Source organism: Motacilla alba, chromosome 2 (assembly GCF_015832195.1).
Source record: "Motacilla alba alba isolate MOTALB_02 chromosome 2, Motacilla_alba_V1.0_pri, whole genome shotgun sequence".
In the NCBI taxonomy this organism is placed as follows: domain Eukaryota; kingdom Metazoa; phylum Chordata; class Aves; order Passeriformes; family Motacillidae; genus Motacilla; species Motacilla alba.
The window spans coordinates 64,639,317-64,660,562 of NC_052017.1; the positions used below are offsets into that span (position 1 = coordinate 64,639,317).

Sequence of the window (21,246 nt, forward strand, 5' to 3'; positions counted from 1 at the left end):
GACTCACCTACACAACATCGATTAACACAAGTCATAAATCCAGGGAATTTCAGAAAGGCTTCAGAAGTGAAACAGATGACACGGCATGCTTCCCTTCCTTCAAGGAGGAATTACTTACTGAAACGCTACACTGCCAAAGGCAGCAGTGAAAGTAGCAGCAATTAATGCTCTCAGCTGCATTTTCCCAGCCTATCCTAAATAATTTTATGGCCATGCTTCATCCATCTTAATTTGTTTATAATTTTGCCAAGGTAACTGTGATTAACTTATCAAGTTTCAGGCTGAACTACTTTGGGGTCAGGGGAGATGGGAGGAAAAGAAAGGCTAATGCCAAGTCATGTGTTCCCCTCAGACACCTAAATAAATAACTTGCTGGTGATGCAGAACAATACTGCATTTAAAATAAACAGGAGTCAAATCCTATAGCTGAAACAATCAAAACATAAAGTTACTTTATCTCTTGGAAAGTAGTAGTCAGTATGAGCAGTCATATGCAAAAACCAGCTGAATTACACATAAAACCTCTTCCTGTACTCTTTTACTTCTAGAAATGCAGCAGAAGCAGTATTTCCAGCTTCTGAGAAGTCAAGGTGTAAGCTAGTTTGGGGGCAACCAAAGATGTCTAAATGCAAGCAAAGTTCTCATATCCAAACACTTCGAGTTCTCTGAGCAAACAACAATTGCTCATGCCCAGAGAGCACAGAGCCAATTTTGCAGGCTGCTTCAACAGGTGCCAGGCCTGCTTTGCTAAATAAACACTCCAGCAACAAAACTATCTAGCAAATTCCCCATGGGAAGTTTCAAAACCAGAAGGCACCAGAAATGGCTGCAGGCATATCTTCCACCCTCCAGGCACCCCAGCTTCCCAGGCAGGGAACTCAGAAACTGATTCTCAGCTCCTTCCTGCACCACCTGGAGTGAGCTGAACTGCTGCATAACCCTGCTGCAAAAAACCCAGCGTCTGGCTCTCCGTGCTGCCCCTGTGCTCCCACAGTTCAGTACTGCTATAAGATTTGGCTTTTTGTGATGCCAGCTCTGACTTCTGCTTTTTTAAAATATCAGCATGCGTGCACACAGGTAGCAGCCAGGCTTTGCTAACTAAAGCAATGGTGCTCTACTCAAATGTCTTCACACAATAAATGCTCAGCTTCTGGAAAAATGGCTTGGTTGAGATTTTGCTGGTTTCCAAGTATAATTGGGAGGTAAAGGCCTTGTCAGAGCTGTGAAACCCAGTGGTAAAGCCACACGACAGCTTTGCCTATTTATACAGCAGTGTCCTCACTTCAATGGTTCAGAGTTCTCATAGTCCATTTCTGTTTTTTTTCATAGAAATAATATCTGCAAAAATGAAATGCCTTTTCCTTCATAATGGCCTTGAAGCTAATAACTATTTTAGAGCAATTCCAGTACAGTCGGAAGCTGTTATTGGCTGTTTATGTAACAGTGAATTAACCCCCACTGACACCTTTCAGGAATTCAGAGCCATAGTGCACAAAATGTACTTTGCAAGAGCTTGTTAATATATGGTAAGTGCAAAAGCCGTCTCAATTCAGAAGACTGGCTTTCAAAGCAAACATGCTTAACCTGCAGTTTCAGTCATGGAAGAAATTACTCAATTAATTGCAGGCAACAAAAACAACAGGGTTATAACTAATGTACAGTATATGCTCTGTGGGTGTAACGCAAGCTCATTTCCCAGTAGTATTCTCTCTTACATTTCTTACCCCACTGCTGGAAAACTGTTTAAGAATGTTAAATTCACTTAAGACTTTTTCCCCACACACATCTGTTTTCTGGCAATGAATATTATTATTAACACAGATAGGGGCTGCTCTCCTAAGAAACATGTTTACAACACAGTAAATTTGGAGACCAGTATTTTTCATACTCCATTCTAGACCAGACATCATCTTTTCCAAATTTAAAACTGAACATGGGAATTTATAAAGTTTTTGGCTGCTCTAATGACATCTTTGCAGCGACAAAAAAGAGACCACAGCAAAAGAGTTCAATAAATCCTCACCTGCTTCTAGGAATTCTAGCAGGCAAAGAGTAGTGAGAAGATCAAAAGCACAAGAAGACCCCACCAGAGTTGACTGCTCCCACTCTGACACTGAGGAAGAGACGGTATAAAATACTAATAATGACTAAAGATAACGGAAAGGAAACTTACCCAAGCAGACACTGATGCCTTCTCCCGTCATTCCTTCCATTCATGTAAAAGACATCTGTCAATGATTTGCTCTAGGCTCTCTAGGCTCGGTATCAGCATAGGGCTGGTACTTGGACTTGCTGCTTAGAGATTCTCAGGGTGTGTTTATGCGCACATATTACGATTAAAACGCTGACAACTAAATGTGATAATAAAATATGCAGATGAAGATTAAAAGAATCCCCTTCCAGCACCTGCCAGGCAGTTCTCAGCAGGCACTAGGAATGTTCAGAGAGAGAGATGCCTCCCATTTCCGTCGAGGCCAATTCCTCAAACCCACCTCCCTCAAGCCCTGCAGTGTTTTTCTCATCCTGGCCCCCATGCAACGCATCTAATCCTCTTACCCCGAGAGCCACCCCCGCTCCCTCCCTCCCAGCTTTATTTTATTTAAAACGATGCCTGCGACAGCCCGGAGATGCCCGCCGGGTCACCCCCCCGGGACACCTGGGCGACCCTGCCACATCACGTTAGGCGCCGCGGAGTGACGGGTTAAGACGTAATCTGTCCCTCTCCCCCGGCTTACGGATCCCAGGAATCCTCCCCCGCTATCTCGCCATGGCAACGCCGCCACCGGCAGGGCGGCGGGGCCGCCGCTTACGCAAGAGGCGCGCGCCGGGCCCCGCGCGAGGCCGGGCCCCCGCGGCGGCCTCGGGGCGGCCCGGCCGGGGCTGCGGCCTGGGGGCTGCTGGCGGCGCTGGGCGGGCGCGGCTGCGGCTTCCACTCCCCCTTTGTGGTTTTTCCTTACCCTTCCCCCCCTTTTTTCCCTCCTTTTTCTTTCTCTTCTTTTTTCTCTCTTCTTTCTTCTCCCTTTCCTCCGTGATACTTTTTTTCTTTCTCCCCTTTTCTCCTTCGTTTCCCTTCTTGCCCTTTTTTCTTTTTTCCATTTTTTGTTTTACCTCTCCCATTTTAATATTCTTTTTTTCCTTGTTCTTACTTTTTTATCCTTTTACACCCCTTTTCTTTCCATTTTCCACCTTCTTTATTTTTGTTTTCCCCTCTTTCTTCTTGTTTCCTCCTTTCCCCCCACCCTTTTTTTTCCATCTTTCCCCTCCCCCCATATTTTTTAGGCTTGGTGTGGTTTCTTTTTCGCTTCTGTTTTTGGGATTTTTTTTCCTTGCATTTCCGACAGCCAACCAAGAACCAGCCGGTACAGATTTAACCCGCTCCAATCCAATCTCCCACCCTGGAAAACTGACCACAGCCAAGCCGTTGGACAACCCGCCAATTCCCATGCCTACTTCCCGGGGAACAGGCGCAGCAGAAAGGGGTTGCCCCTTTGAGTTCTTCACATTAATAACCCTGGGAAGGGCAGAGAGCCGGCAGATGAAAGGCAAGGTACGGACTTTGATCGTGCAATCGGAGCCATGCGGGCAGGCTCCCGAACCATGTGGAGCACCCCTGAAGGTCAGCCTGGGCTGATCAGATTGCAGCAAGAGAGCCACGGAAAGCAGGGCAAACGGAGGTGGAAAAATCTATACACCCAAATATCTGCCAAGAGATGAAAGAGAAGTTTGCCTCTGATGCTGGGATTTATGAATAAGGTAAATGAAGCTGTAACCTAACACTTCAGAAGATGCTTAGGTCTTCCTTCAGGAAAACACTTAAGCATGTGCTTAAACCCATTACTATTCAGGGCAGCCCATAAGCGTTTGCTGAAGGTTAAGCACAACCTTCTTACAGGGAGCCCTTAAGTACTGTGCTGATTAAGGTGGGTTTTTTCCCTTCTAAATCTGAGCCACTGCGAACCACAAAATTAACTGCCCTCATTATATTTTAATATTGTCTCTGTCTTCTTTCAAATTAAACCAGAGAATGCAAACAGAAGGTAATTCTTATTTTACATTAAGAGTATAAAGCCAAACATTACATTCTGTCGTGTTTTATTTTTTTTCTCTTTAAGATCAGCTGGCTGTACAACACCATGCATCCCTATGAATGAATACCTTTCATGAGGAAGAAAGAGCACATGGAAAAGTGATTGCTCTGCTACTCCTAAACTCTGGAATTCTCTTGATGTGCTGTTACAAGCCAGAAAAGATCACACAGAGCACTGCATACATACATTCATATGCTTTATCCAGTGATCTCTTTTGAAGCAAACCTGAAAAAGGCTGTAGATGATGTACACATTTCAGCTATTAAAGGTCATGGATAAGACAGCTATTTATCAGTTCAAGTAAGGTCAGTGTTACAGAGAGCTCTGCCTGTTGCACAAATGACACTGCCTGCCCTTAATGCCCTGAGAAACTTTTGACAAGCTAAGCATATGTAACAAGCCACAAACCTTACATACAACTGCTGCAGTTCATTAATGTCCAACAGGAGGGTATCGTATCTGAAACGGGTTCTATTTCTGTATCACAGCACATTTCCTCTCCTCCAAGCTCTCTACTGGTGATTTCTGACAAAGAAATTGTATCCCCTGATGGAAAAGGAAAGCTCACTAATTAGTGAATTGGTGGTTGTGGCTCTTCCCAAGAACCATTCTCCTTTGCTGCTATTTTGGAATGTTCTACCCCACATACTAAACTATTGGTTCATTTACTTTCTTTATACACACAGAAAAAGGGACCTTGGAAAACAATTTGTGCCAGTTTTAGACTTCTGCTGGAGCTAAAATCAAGGTCTTGGTTGAATTCCATAACACACAGTTTTGGAGGAAAACACTGTTATGTAACTCTTCTTTTTCCCTTTCTGGGAGACAACCTTGGTAGAAGAGTGTGTGAGAAGCAGTGAAATCTTTTGCAGGTCTTGAGACAGATGGCAAAGTAGGAGGGCAGAAGGTTACCTTAAGGTGCTTCCCATCCTTATTAGGTATATCCAAATGCTACAGGCAAGCAGGAACACTTCTGCTACATTCACCTCCAGGAAACTTCTCACTTGAAGTAATTTGCCCTGCTAAATCCTGAACAAAAGGCAGTATCTTCTTCCTGCAATCTTTGTTATTATGAACAAATAAGGACAAAGAAATGAAGTATAATCTCAAATGTCTGTCTCTAAATAACCAATCTACCTTTCAAGAACTAAAGGTCTCACCATGCTCCTATACTTGGCATGGAAGGTGGTCAAAAGAGATGAAGTCTGAAACCCAGACACCACAACTTTCCTGACGTGCCACACTCAGCCCTTCAAACAGGAGAGCAAACTCAGGAAGTAGTAGGTTGGATCTTAGAACCATTTAGTCATTTAGGTTAGAAATGCCTCTAAGATCCTAGAATCCAACCGCTAACACGATGCTAACAAGTCCACCACGAACTATGTCCCTAAGTGCCATGTATACACATCTTTTAAATACCTCCAGGGATAGTAACAACCACTTCCCTAGGCAGCTGGTTTGAATACTGAAGAATCCTTTTGTTCTTTCATTCTAGACCCAACTGAATATAAAATTGTCATAGAAACATTAGGAGAAGGCCACGATCATGCTGCAAAAAAGCTACAAAAGTGCATTCAGCTGTCCATGGATAGTGAAATTAACCATGAAATTTACAGAGTGACTCCTTGGATGAATGCTGTAGGATTTCTGTTTAATTGTAAGGAAAAAAAAAGGGGGAAGATGAGATGTTAAAGTCTTTCTCACTGTTCTCACAGCTTAAATACCTATGGGCAATAAATCAACACAAGTACGATGATGAAATTCGTAAGTAAACAACTACAACCTTCACTGCTGCACAAAGAAGCTTGAAACCAAAGATCAATATGAATGATCCCAACACCAAATTTGTAAGCCAAATCTAGAAGAAAATGTCTCCTTATGTGAGATCATAGCGGGGTCCAAATAGCTTCAAGAAAAAGCATACATGAACCACTCTCCCTTTTGAAGGCTCAAAATTGGATGCTCAAGTTAACCACCCGTGAGTTTTCCCACAGAAGCAGGACCTTGAACAGAGTGTTACTGCTGGCACCAGATTCCCTGCAATGACCTGGAAGCATGTGATTACCACATAAGCTTCTCTTTCCTCCCCCAAAAACAAGCACAAAATGAAGGATGCTAACAGTCAGTGTCATTAGGCACTGGAGATCATTGCACCTGTAACCCCCTATATTTACTTCCCTCTTGGAGGATTATTTTAACAGTCTACTAAATAATGTTAGCTAGCAATGAAACAAGAACAGATTACAAACTGAGGATCTCAATTTTCTAAAGCTGAACTCCCAGTCTCTATCACTGGAGTAAAAGTCCAAGTGATGAAATAAACCTTGAACTTTGTTGCTTTACTCATCATTTTTTGAAACAAAAGGGCACCTTGTCCCAGACACCACAATTTAGCAACTTCATCTGTATACGTGTCAGAAAGAGGGAGCAGAAAGCTCCAGCCAGCCAGTATCCAAACAAGAGCATTCCCCTGATCAACATCACTGACTGCAATCACACTTGGAAGGGATGCACACCAATGCAGTTACTGTCACACCAGCAGGACTCAGTCCCAGGTAGGACACTGTGCTCCCGAGCAAGTGGTCTCAAAAAGTGGGCCACATGAGCAGCAACCAATCATCTAGGTACAAAATGAGTGGGAGAATAAAAAGGAGGAGCTATTTACCACCAACAGGTTCAGCAGAACTCACCCTGCATCATCCTTTTACCTCTCACAGAACCAAGTGAGCAGGAAGGATGACAGAGAAGAGCTTTGAACTGGAACTCACTGGCAGAGGAAAGGGTGGGGGGGGGTCATAAGGACCGTAGCCTTTCCAGCTTCCAAAGTCCCCAAAGGAGTAATGGGTAGGTACCTTGTGCATGTGTACTGGTTCTCTCACTAATCTCAGCCATCTCAATTGCTCCTGTGCATGAAACTCCATTTCATTGAAAAAAAAAGGATAAGAGAATCTGTGTATTCCTGATGTAAAACATTCAGCTGCCACAAAAGACAACACAAAAAGAGAACTATTTAACTAAGTATTTTCCCCATTTTTTGTCTAAGGTAATTCCAAATAATGAGCAGGGGAAGGGAAGTTCACTATGTTATCCAGGTTTCTCCTAAATCGGATTGCAAGATATATTAGAAAAAGATAAGCATTTCACTTTAAATATGATTGAATAAGAATTCCTACCTGGGCTTGTAATTATCTTAACTAGACTTTCCAATGGTTTTGTCCTATTACACTCTGATTTAAACCAGGTATAACACAATTTTGAATCATATTTAAACTAGGTACCTCAACCAATTTAAACTATATTTAGACCACAGTATTTTCACTGCTAAAGAAACCTAACTGAGGAACAACATGCTTAGAACATCTGTCGCAGTGATTGAAAGAAGTCTATGACAGGAATAGCAAACAGTTATTTTCTTTCCCGAGATGATGTCAATCTGTTGAAGCCAAGTATCAGTAAGTAGATTGTTTCTAAGAGGTACCTCACTCTGGCCTATCTTCTCCAAAACAAAGATGAGTAAAATACCCCCTTGCTGCATAACCTTGTCTGCTTGCTTATTATTATCTGCTATTTCTGTATCAGGGGAAACACTCTTTGTCAAAGCTAGTAAGCATGTTACAGCATTATGTGAAAAAAAATATCATTTGTTCAAGTCTAAAAACCTCCACCTAATGAAATTCAAATTTTAACAGGCATCAACTATTATTTACATTTAGATTATCAACTGTATGACTCAACACAATCCCTAAGATACAGACCTCTAAGCAAGGCTGTCTGTCACACAGCATGTTCTGTAGTGATGATCAGAACCTCACATTCTTTATGACACAACTTTGCAGTTACTTCATGGAAGATGATGACAGGATGGCTCTCACTCCATGCTAATGGAGGATGGATTTCAGTGTGGTGGTCAAAATCAACTTTCTTTCCTACAAGTGTCTTGCCTGCCCAGAGCATGCAGAGGTGGAGAATGAAGCTGAAGAAGGAAGGAGGCACTGGGCGTAGTGACTGGGCTCCCTCTGAGCACAAAGCTATAGGAAATGGGGATGTCAAGCAGCGATGGAATGACTTACAGGGTTCATTACAAGTTCCTGGTGTATCACCATCATGAGTCCAACTGTGGGGACTCAGCAAACAGTACCTCTTCTGTCATCAGGCTGAGGTTTCAACCCCATTGCCTAGTAGCAGCCACACGCATTGCTCCCCTGAGCTAGGATCTACTAGGGCCCTTAAATAAGGCACAAAATACGTGATCAAGAGTGGCCAGTTACCCCACATCACCCATCTGACTGACACTATCAGCACACAGCTAGGGCAGGCACGTCTCTCTTGAGCTCTGATACAATAAGCCTTGAGGCTCAATTGGAAGAAGATGGGTCTGGTAGGCTGCCAACATGAGAGCATGGGTGCCTTCAATAACCAACAACAGTTCTGCATGACATGAGGCAATGCAGCCTGTGACGGGCCCAAGGTGGCCACATTTGCATGGCCTGGGTATTTCCCTTGTGCTTGGTGCTAAACTTGGTTTGGGAGAGGCAACCAGCACCCTTACTAGTGTTCTCAGACCAGCCTGAGAAATGGCTTCTCATCAGGTCACAGCCCTGCCATGAACCTGCTGGATATGGCAGCACAGCCAGAGCTGAGAACACCAGTGATTTTCTATCAAAAAAAAAAAAAAAAGGAAAAAAAAAAGTGACTTAGTTTAGGAAATGTTGTGATAGGAATTAAGATGGGAACTTCAAAAAAGCAGCCAAATAGTTTCTGACCAGTGAATACACATGTAAAAGCTTTCTGAGAAACTGAACTGAAGTATCAAACAGCTAAGACAGAACCAAGTATCAGCACTCAGGAAGAAATTACTGAAAATTACTGTAAGAAGGGCGTGAAATGCCAAAGGCCGCTGATTATTTGAAGAAAAAGAAATCAAGCAAGGACAGGGATAGTTACATATTTAATGGAATTGTTTAATATAAATATAGACTTTAAAGCAGAATTTATCCCTCCTCCTGAATTCAGGAAAAATTGGTGGCTTTCTCACCAGGGTGATGCCAAGACTTGCCTTATTGCAGCCAGCTCCATGCACAGCTCAAACCCTACTGTACCTTTATGAAAACTTATGCACACAGATCCCACCTTCCTGAGAGCAGAGATTTGATTTCACTTTGCATCCACTGCTCCTTCCTTTTAGCTCTCCAGGGGCATGTCAGCTCTTTGCTCCTCTCTTCCTTAAATTTCAACTGAGGGACTTCAGCAAGAGCTATCTATTTTAAACTGGGGGTGTAGAGACCTTTCCAGAGCAATAAAAAGGTAGGACAGAATTTTCTCTTAGGTAGCAGACAGGCAAGGCTCCTTTTTGACTATTCATTTTAATGCTGCCATGGTTTTGTTGTAGAATAAATTATTCAGGAGAGCGCCCACAGCTTTGTATAAACATCTTTTTGAATTATTTAGAACAAAATAACATGGAAACAGTAGTTACTCAGCATTTCTGCAAACTCTGCAACTTCTATTTTAGCACTGATCACAGAACATGCTAAACAGCAAATAAGGCAGTCACCAATGTGCAAGCCTCAAAAGATGAAGCACAGGTCAATTCTACAGGTGATTGTCCAATCTGTGGTAGTGCACATGCTCAAGGACAGAAGCAAAGTAGGATTATTAAGTGCACTACTTTGTGGATTCAGGTGGTTAGCTACTTAAAAACACAAAACAAAACAAAAAAGCAACCCCAGCTCCCTCACCCAGACCATATTATGGGTGGAAGATGCACTAAATTGAACCTTTTATTTTAATTAAATATTTTAATTAAATTTTCACCATTCTGGTTTGAAGTAGCCCAAGGTGAAAGACCTAAAGGGATATAAAATTCTCAGAGTCCCATATGATTTCAACCCAGTCCTTGGCGAACACAGTAACAGCTGTGTAATAGAGTAATTATAAAGGAATATAGCTGATACTTGACGACATGGTTTTGCAGCCACCATGCAGCCCTTCCCTCGTGGCTCCCAAATCCACCCCAGCCTCTGGCCCTTGCACAGGCCTGTGAAACCATCCCCTTTCCTGTTGAGGATGGAAGCAGCGTGGGGTAGCAGGTTTTAGAGAGTTCCCTTCAGGCTAACGAGGTAGTGTTGAAACGAAGCAGGGTGCAGTCATAGCTGTGTGACTCTCTGAAAGAAAGCATTTAGAAACACATTCATAAACAAGGGGATTGGGCTGTCAGTAGGGGCTTAAGACCCATAATCGGGATCAGGCAACATGACACAAAGTGCGGCATTCACCACAGCAGTTACTATACTTCTGTCCTTTTTCCAGCAACTTCTGCTGACTCAGGAGCACAAACTGCTGACATCCCTCCTGGGAGTGCCTCTCACACACTCCTTTACACACACACAATGCGAATGTGGAAAGGGGTATGAAAGAACAAGTATATGTCAAAGAACTTAAAAAAAAAGTTCTGTGCTCTAACCACCTCTCCTTTTAAAAAATACTCTCATTAAGTGCTACACTGAATGAAAGCAGCTGAACAAACAATCTTGGGATTACTGGAAAAAATACAGTGCTGAAATTTTGCAGGATTTTAGCCCACTACAAAAACTCGTGGTTTTTTTGTCCAATCTGGAAGACAAATTGTTTCAATGAGTAAGGATTTCCCCTCTTTCCAGGAAGAAAAATCTCACTGTGCATGTGTAGAACATTCTAAATAACCAAAACCATCATGGGACTTGCTTTGCATAGGTCCCCACTCCCGGCACTGCAAGGCAACACTGCTCTTCCATATGTGGGATTTTAAAAACATCACGCAAAAATCTAAAGTAACACTTTTTGAAACATACAAAACTACTATTGTTACAAGAAAATGCATACACACAAACTCAACTGAATTCATCTAATACAAAAATCACTTGAACTGAATTTTTTTCCGTAAGGAAGATGAAAAGGTAACACAGAAAAGCAGCTTGGGCTGCAAAGTGACAGACTTCAGCAGGCACCAGAGCAAGAAGGCAAATGTTAGTGTTAATACTATTAAGAACACTGTCTTGCATATACAAGCAAAACATTTCTTTGGCAGTCTCCTAGCCTCAAACACTTTATAACCTTGATACCCAAACTGAACTTCAGCACATTTTATGCCAAAATCCCTTTGGCATCTGCTTTAGTAACTGTCAAAAAAAAATACTCCATGTTTTGTCCTCTTTTTTTCCAGTGAAATGTTTACTCCGGTATTTAATCAGGTAGTTTTCCTCTAAGCCATTGTTAGCCCGTTTTCTATTTCACCATCCCAGGCCAGCCTCACAACCAGGTTTCTATCTGTCAGCCCAACTTGCACTCTCCCAGATAGGCAGGAGTTCTGTGGAAGAGAGCTAGAGGTTACAGCACACAATAAGCTAGATAAGCATCAACAATATCACACTCTTGCAAAAAAGCAAATATTGTGCTGGAACAGACAGCAAGAGAGGTCTGTGAGGAAAGCCTGTTGCTGTACTCACCATCACTAGATGTCAACAGGAACATTTTGGTCAAGTTTCACTGCTGCTCTCCATGAGATATGTGGACAAGTCAGAAGATATTCAGAGAAGAGTAGAAAGAGGATAAACTAAATATCTAATCTAAACAAAAGGAAACTGAAGGCAGAGAAGGTAACAGTCTTCAATTGTTCAGAAGGAAGATGCAAAGAGGTAATAAATGTATTTTCAAATTAAAAGAAGAAAGACTTTACCAAGACAGTGAAAAAAGCTTTCTGACAGAAAGAAAAGCACATGAATAGATTTCATACATATTTGTTTATATATGTATGTATATACATATACATCACATATCATATATATATATATAGTATCTTTTTATTAGGATGAGAATATATATGTTCTATAGAGAGATGCCAGCTGCTGTCAGAAATTACTTTGCCAACCCTGTCTTAGGATAAGCAGGTTAGATCATTCCTTGGGCACACAGTTCAGCCCTGTGGTTCTGCATGCAGGCAAACTGCCTTGCCCTTTGCCCACTGAGGCCTATGAGAGGAGCAGTCCCTTTATTTTAAAATACAGAAACAAGAGAGACTTCAGTCTTGCGGTCCCTGGTAGTCCTGGGTGAAGGTCAAGTACAGCCTGCCCATCAATAGCAAGTCTAAGGCAGAATGATGAAAGATGATGCAGCCATGTGGAGTACTGCAAGTCACCTGAACTGCACAAAAACCCCAGCATCCTTCCAATCTGCTACAGAGAAAATAAAATCAGGGGTTTGCAGTTAGCTGCTAAGAGATCTAGAAATAAGAAAGGGAAAAAGTCTACTGCAACACTACCTTTCACTTCTTTATACTTTACCAGCACAATGCATACTATTTGAGGACATCAGCCTTTCCGGCACCTTGCCTCTATATAAAGTACGTCGCTTTTTCCTCTCTTGTGTGTATTTTGTCTGCACAGATTACTAGTAGTTTGAGGCTAAAACCTATTTTACTTATTTACACCATCCTTCAGAAAAGCAGGGATCTTGCTCATAAGTACTAACCAGCCGTTAGCTGTCCAAACAAGTTGCATCTCCCACCTCACTGTGATTTAGCTACAGCTACAAGTTTGGGTTCAGTCAAAGTTCTTTTTCCCTGCTAATCTGAATCTAAACCCACTCTCTGTCAGCCTAAAGCCATTACCCTTTGTCAAAGATCCCATTAAAAACATTCTAGATTGGGGCATTTTGGTGAAAATTGACAGGACCGCAGTCTGGGTGAAGACCTCAGCCATCACACATACACGTTCCTTTGGTTTTTCTTTTTTACCACAACACAGAAATTGGCACTATACTAAGAACTGAATCTCTCTGAGAAAACAATCCAGGCAGAGCAGAACACCTCGGTAACAACAGTACTAATATTACTAACACATGCTTGCCTTAGCACAGCCTTGCCCACAGCACATGCATTAACTCAGTTTCAGCAACTTGTTTTGTAGTCACATCTCATGCAAAGCAACTGTTGAGTTTAACTACTTTTAACAAAAAAAAAATAACTGCTTTAATTGCTTTTAACAAAAAATTTATCAGAACCATTACTGGGCAGACACTTACATGGTATGGCCAGGACTAAGGGTGCTTATCTGAAAAGTGTATTTTTCTCCCCTGCACATGCATTGGGATTGTTGGAATACTGGGCATTGTTTCTCTATGTTTATACATACACACACACACACACACACATATATATATATATATATAAATATATATAACTCACACACACACACGTTCTCTGAACTTCAAGGAAAATAAAAAGAAAGTTTATTTTATACTTCTACTCATCCTCCTTTTTTGCTGAAGAAGCCAAAGCCTGCAAGAAGCCAAATCTGCAAGGGCATGGCAGATCTGGCTTCACTGACAGGGTACCAACAGCTGGCCTGACTGAGGTTCATGTGGGCCACAGATGTCACACTGCACTCATTTGGAAAGTACCCAGCAGCTACTCCTCAACTCATTTTGAAATCACAGAATGGTTGGAGTTGGAAGGGACTAGTCCAACCCCCCAGCTACAGCAAGTTCACCTACAGCAAATGAGAAAGGCAACACTTCCTGGTTTGTATAAAGTTCATCAGAAAACCACTGTTTCCCACAGCAGTTAACGAAAAAAAAAGCTTAGATGGGCATGCATGTGCAAGGCTGTTATCTTAAACGTTTCATGGACTGTCAGAAGGGTGGACATTCTACAACAGCTGCTTTATCACAACCAGGTAACTAATATGGAAGTTACCTCCTTTTTCCTAAATACCAAGTGCACTAGTATCAGCAAACTCTTTGGAAAGTGAGGACCAAAATTAAGGAAAAAGAAAAACAAAACAAAGCTGTGGTTCATATGAAAGTGCTGCCCATTTAACAACTTTCACTGATTTCACCAGAATGTACTGTATTAATATAGGCACCTGAAAGGTAATTTGAAAAAAAATTTAAATTCTTTTAAATTTTTAAATTAAATTCTTTAACTTCTGTTTTTGAAGACCAGTGTGCTTGGTTACACAACATGTTATAACCAAGTTTCTTCTACCTGGAGCATTAGGCAGTTATAAAAGACTCTAATGACATCATAAACCTTGCCAGTGTTTGATAATTTCTTAAGGGATTTGATAGAGGAAGCAAAAAGTTACAGAAATCTCAGTTTTACTTCTTAGGTTCCTAACCTTCTCAGCAGAGCAGTCATGTGGAAGAAACTAATGTGAGTCACCAGATGAAAGAAGGCAAGTAAATACATTTTAAGTTACTTTAAAATTAAAATAAAATCTAATAAAATAAGCAAGCTTCAGGAAGCTCTGGCAGAAGACTGAGCATCCAAGGGTAAGAAGACTACTAAGCTTTAGTATTTTGTAATAAAACTTCTAATTTCATGCTGTGTTCAAGCCAGCAGTTACTACCTGAATGAGCTTCCAAATTCAGTGAGTTGGGCAGCAAGGGCTCCATGCACTTGTGGCAATCTGCTGTTGAAAAATGCAGAAAGATCTGCTCTATCCCAGCCATGGTCCATTCCCCACTTGCCCTCAAGGTGACCCCTCAGCCAGGGATGATGTACTCACTACCTGCAAGGAGGGGTTTTCCCCACACACTGCAGTCCTTCCCCAAGCCTCTCCAGCATCACGTACATCCCATGGCTTGCACACAAGACACAGGTCTTGAAGACTTGAAAATTCTGCATGGCCTCTTTTCTTTTAGGAACAACAGAGACACTGTTTACTACAGAATGACTTAACAGTGCTGCTTTAGGGGGATGCTGCTGGCCCTACTTCCTTCGGATGTAAAGGATGATTCCTTCCTTAAAAGCTAGGAAGGATGAAGCTATTACTCATCTAATGACAGTAACTAGTCGTTTCTGCTATATAGCATGTCCTGCCCTACCAGGGAAAACATAAATATGTACTGAAAAACCAAGTTCTGCCTCCAGAATTACAGTAACTTAACTCCAGTGGGAAAGAAGCATGCCCAAAAAAAACTCAGAAGGGGATTTTTTCCCTTCACCTTTTCTCATACGTGAAATATATGCATGTATAGCAACATCCCTGGTTTTGTTGTTCTGGTATTTGTTTTCCACTAAGCAGTATGAAACTTGCTTTAGCAAATATGTTTTGTGGGTTGTCATCCATAGCTTGTTAACCACTATATTCATTTAGGGACGACACATATGCTTTTTCAAATATAGACATAAGGGGAAGTGAAAAGCATGCCAGAGAGCATTGGTTAGTTCCCAGGAAAGACAGCATCTAGAATTTGGCAGCCTTTAGACATGAGAAAAGTACAAACACAGTCAGACGCAAAAAATTTAAGTCATTTGTGTGGACCATTTTTTTTATCTTGGTGATCCCAACTTCTACAATTACTCATAAGTTTAAATAAGTCTTATTTCTAAATGCAAAATACATACCATGGTTTTCTCCTGTTGTATTGTACTAGAAAATTACATTTGCAAAACACCTTTCCACAACTGAGTCGTTCCAGAAATTTATTTTTGCTGGACATTTGACAAAAATACTGTTGTAATTTACTATATTGCTACCAAACCTCTTACCGAAGGACACTAGAGTTGTTAAACAGAAAATAATGAGTTTTCACTGACTCACCAATGAAGCAGAGAAGGAAAGTGATCACACCAAATCACCAGAAAACACTGAGTCCTGGTCACTACCACCCAGCAGAAAGTGGCACAGCGATCCCCAAGGTCAGGCTAAAATTATTTGAATTACCTTCACACATGAAGCAACAGAGGTCTTGGATCCTCCCAAGAGCCAGAGCCAGCAAAGCCTTCTGCACTTCATGAAGTCTGGCTCCCTGCTTGGACAGGGATCAGCCTCCCTACATGGCACCTGGCTTGGGTGCAAGCCCAGAAAAAGTCCCTATTCCCCAGCACTGGTGTCCTTGGGTGGCAGCTACTATCACTGAGCAAAGAATCTGTACCTCACATTCATGTGTAGCAAATAATAAACTCTACAAGACCACTGTGCTAGCAATGAGGCTCACTAATTGGGAAAACACACCCATTCCAAGCCGTCTGTTTGGCTTACTGTTTCGTTATAGCCAAGATGAAAGAATCTTATCTTAAGCTTACAGCATTTTTCTTTTAAATAAAGATACTGTTGGTTCTGTTAAATAAGCCAAAACAAAAGGAACAAAACAAAACCAAACAAAAAAAACCCCCGAACAACCAAAGAATACCCTCAAAAAGCCCCCAAACCCCCACCATCAGCAGAAGTATCTAAGCACAGATAACAAGAGGAAGCTCACATCAAACATCCCCTGCAAACACTCCCTCCAGAGGGCTGTTCCCCCTGCAGTACTAAATTCCAGCCTGTCCTAGGAGCTGTCTGGCTCGCTTCCTCACCAGCGCTTCACTCCCAAAGTGTGGAGTTAGTCAGAAGCAGATCTGTTTGAAGAACATCCCGGGGCAGGGGAGACAGGCTCTGGAGTGAGGCTGAAGGCAGAGCCTCCCCTCAACCACACTGTTCTGTGCTGCTGCTCCTCCCACTGTGGGGAAGAGATGGCCATCACTTGGTGGTCATCCATGCACTGCCCTCTCTTTTTTTTCTCAGGGAATGGCCGTGAGAATGGCTCACTTCGGCTTTTTTGTCAGTCCACTTGGTAAGAGACAATGTTTAAAGACAAGTCTGGGTGCTGGAACATGACACTGTTGAGGGCACAGGTTTGGTAGCCACCATCAAAGGTAAATTTGTTCTCTGCTGATGCATCTACTTCTTAACACTTGAGTTCTGGGGCGACTCCACACATGGTTGAGCCTAAGGTATTTAATACATTGCAATTGCAAAGGATATCTGCAGAAAGAACATATTTTTATCACCATTTAAGAAGAAAAAGCTATTTATATTGACATTATATGGAGGCCTTTTTGGGTTACAAAAAAAACCCCATGCAAATCCTTCAATTATGTTCAACGTTTTAAATTCAAAATTAGGAGTTTATTCTGCAAACTGTGATTGCACTGTGAAAGGGGAATAAAACCATTCTGTGTGCTTCCTTAAGCTTTAAGAAAGTAATTAAATACTTCACATTTATAATATTTTATTCGCCTCAGCTCCTGAAAAATATTTAGACACATAGGGGGCCCATTCAAAATTTTGATCTAGTTTACTTGAAAACTATTTAAAGGAAATATTAACTGATACATACATTCCTGAATCCCTCTGCCAACACTTGCTGATTATCCCAGCAGTTTTCCCTGCTACTGCTATATGAAAGAAACAGCCAACTAATTCATTAACCAGGAGGTGCTGATTACATACATATTGTTAGCAAAAGCAAAAACTATACTTTTTCCCCTTCTCTCAGTTACAGTAATTTTAGGTGCTTGCAAAACAAGCAGAGAGAAAACATTCAGCCTGAAACCCAATACTTAAATAATACTTGGGCATTGGCTCCTTAGGAACCCAAATAAGACACAGAGAGCATTTGTACACTCAAACCCTAGCTAAGCACAGCTAGGAGCTATTCTCAATTAATTATTCTATTTAAAAAATAGGTAAATTTGAACAGACACAGAGCACTTGGTTTTGTTCCAGAACTGGAGTATTCCCTAACATTATATTTATACATCCTTTAATTCAATTCAATTTCAAATGCAAAAAAAACCCCAACCAAACAAAACAAAAAAAACAAACAAACAAAAAAAAAACCAAAAAAAACCAAAACAAAACTTTTTTTTTTTTTTTTGCATGGTCCAACTACAGAAGATGTGGTTATACACATAAGGAATGGATGCTGCCTTGTAACAAAATGATTCAATAAGTTATTTTCAGTTTTACAGTCCAGTGAAAGAAGGCCCCAAAACCATGAAAAATTACTTAGAATTCTTATCAGCACTTCCTGCCCATATATATTTATGAATACCAAAACTTGTAGTTACAATAGACTCTTCAGTTATTTTCAGTAATTCATCACTGTGATGGCCAGAGCCCCCAAAAATTACTAACTGTAGAACAGGCTAGTAGCTGAAGACCATTTGGAAGTATCACCCCGCAAGCCCAAGTCTGTCATGGATTTAATGCATCAGGTTTGGTCCCCACGTAAAAGTAATTGTTCATGTTAATGTCATACATAATCACAATAAAGTGTTACTGCTCTAGAAGACAAAGTAGTAGTACATAATACAATAAAGCGCTTCTAGTGCATGATATAAGTGAATTATTATAAGGTAAAACATAGGAATTTTAAGGATGCATCAAGACCTGTTCCCAAATAAGATTTAAGGATTTGATAGAATCAGCATCTTGGTTGCCACATAACTGAAAACAAAACAGGAAAAAAGGAGCTTAAAAAAATCAACAGAAACATGATCTAAAATTTTATTTCTTTGACTCTAGGAAAGATTCCCCCTCTGAAAGGGAGATTATTGTTAAAGACACCTGTGCAGAGCCAGATTCTCAGATTTTTGTAGCTATAAAACACCTTGGTCAAAATCGTAGATAAACAGGTTGAACATAACATATAGCAACAGTCTCTGTGTAATTTGGTTTATGCTTTACATTTTTTGTTTGTGCTAACTCAGTAATCAAGGACTTAAACCACCACCTGGCTGAAACAAAACTAGTTTTTGCCTGAAGTTTCTCCAGCATCTCTAGTCACTTTACAAGGTCACACTGAGGAGTAGTGATATCAAATGCCAGGAAAAGCAAGACTTTTTGCCAAGCAGGCAATGTCCAGTGCCTCCCTGGCACAGGGCAGACAAAACAAAGGCAAAGACAATCTGTGACTCTGGGAAACATCTGATTTCACTTATTTAGCCCTCCAAAAGAAAACACTGAGACCCATTACTTTAATTGAGGAGAATTTTATGCAGCATTTTACTTCATCAGATAATACTCGGGATGGCAAGGCAGTATTTTCACCATTGCCAGCTTCTGATGTATTTCAGCAGCTCTTTTCCTTCTTTCCATTATAAGCCAAAACATTCTACTTAATAATATTTTTTTGCATAATCTTAGGCAGAATACTAATTACAAAAGGCAGGTGTATTTACCTTCAGGAAGCCCAATAGCTAATGGCAGTAACTTTTCAGAGTCAATGACAAAAATATTATGTGTTTTATGGTTCCTACAGCCCTGCATCACCCTTGCAGCAAAAGTTTGGTAACTCATGTGGTATTTTCAGAAAAAGCTTTCCCTTACCAGTCTGGTCACAAAATCAAATGGATTGGCATTAGGTTCACAAAGGGTAAAACTGAGTATTTTTTGTACAAGAAGGATGTCTAATGCAGTAGCTCAATACTGCTTCTAGCACTTGTCATGTGATGGTTGCTGAGGGAATGGGTGGCAATACCTCAATTCAATGAGCTTCTGAAGGCGTGCCCCGGCCCCCGACTGCAATATGGTACCTTTATTCCCTTCTCAGTATCTCGCACAACAGCTGGATATCCATGCCCAATATTATTCTGTGCAATGTCCTGAGTTATACCACAAATGGCTTACGTAACACAGCTAAACCAAACTGCTCTGATGGCAGCGATGAATGGGGACTCTGTTGTTGCAGCCCTTGCCAACTGCGTGCATCACTCTCGGTTCCGCTAGCGCCGAGCGGGGACAAAGGCTATATTCTCTCCTTTATGGCAGCACAGCACAGTGATGATGCTGTAAATTAAAGAAAGCACAACATGCTGACAACAGACTCATTACTACCTTCTTACTCTCAGTTCCAATACATAAATATAGCACAGAGTTCCTCACATTGTGCTGAAAATAATGGGAAAGGGGAATAAATGTGGGACAGCCTTAACACAGCTCAAAAACATAGATCCCACTTCCTCCATCTGGATCTAATTTTGTTGGGTGTTTTTGCATCAACCATCTATCCTCGTTCTTACCTTTTCTTCTACATATTTTCAGAACGTATCAGTAATTTAAAAAACAATCTTCTCTGTAACAGGAAAATCTATACTCCTAGGAGAATTTTCACCACAGCCTGTTGTAATGTCTTATCTCTCTCCAATATCTTTACTTCAGGCAAATAGAAAAAAAAGAAGTTTGAGGAAACATCTAAGAAAGTTTCTTTCCTAACTAGGTGCAGATATTTCCCATAGAGGTAAGTAAATTACATAGTTCTGATTCCTCCGTAACCTCTTGTTCTAACCCTGTTCCCTGTCCACTTCTCCTTTCCCCCACTGGGCTGTCTGGCTGCTAGGTGTGAGCTCAATATCATCAGGATATTGAAGGTAACCTAAATGTAGACTTCAGAAAATGCATCTCTAATAACAAAGCTGTTTGTAGAAAACTGGGAATTCCAGAGAATATTACAAGCCTAGAAGGATTAGGTATACATACAGAAAAACCAGACACGATTCTGATGCCCCCAGAGAAAACACTTCTGTATCAATATTGGGCTTGCCTTAGGAACAACGAAATGCCCATCAGCATCCTTATTATCTCTAAAAAAAAACAAACCAACCCTAAAACAAACCAACACAAACCAACCCCCAAAAAACCCCCAAACAAAAAAACAAAAAACCACAACAAACCATGCACAAAGGTTTGGCTGTTTTAGGAAGTTTTATCAGGATTACACCCAATACCATTACAGTACCATTAAGAACTACAGTGATCAAAGACTAAAGGGTACCTGACCATGCCCAACACAGCCACCAGTGCCTCTGGCTGAACAGCCACAGTTACACCCAGCCTAGACAAGCCACTGGTTAAAAAAAAAACCCCAAAAAACCTGGAAGTGTTCATAATATGACATTTCATGGAGATGACTACATTACAATTCCCATAATGTTTAGAAATCATATTCAAAATTAGAGAAACAGTGAATGTAATCCTACTGCCAGGAATAAAAAACAAAAAAAATACCCTGAAAGTTCTCAGGTTAACAGCACCCTGAAATAAATCCCTCTCTGTATACTTGGGATATATTCTCATGCAAACAGAAATACAAGTTAAAACAGTCACTAACAGGAAACACGTTTTCCTTTTTCTGTGTTTCCAAAGGAAGCAGAGAATTTGGTGCAAATGTTATCCTTTCCTCAAAGGTGGACTTCTACAGAAGTTAAGGCAAGCAAAAAGTCACTATGTGAAAGCTTCACAACACAGAGGAAACATGCAGCCCATCCCAGTCTATGACAATAATTAAAATACTCTGCTAAAAAAACCCTGAAAATAAGCTTAGGAAGAGTTCAACCATTATTAACAGCTTA

The 21,246-nt window shown here is 41.0% G+C and overlaps 1 protein-coding gene across 12 annotated transcripts in view; it reads right to left on the minus strand.

The window, feature by feature from the left end:
- HIVEP1 (HIVEP zinc finger 1) overlaps window positions 1-21,246 on the minus strand; it is a 121,064-nt gene that overhangs the window by 77,341 nt on the left and 22,477 nt on the right. For 2 of the 12 annotated variants that reach the window (XM_038129941.1, XM_038129937.1), the window contains exon 1: window positions 2,174-2,571. The exons of 7 other annotated variants lie outside the window; for them this stretch is intronic. Coding sequence is in view for 4 of the 5 variants with exons in the window: in XM_038129937.1 (XP_037985865.1) it covers window positions 2,174-2,213 (40 nt within the window). In the remaining variant the exon portion in view is untranslated. 3 more of the 12 variants (XM_038129938.1, XM_038129940.1, XM_038129939.1) reach the window with 3 other exon arrangements.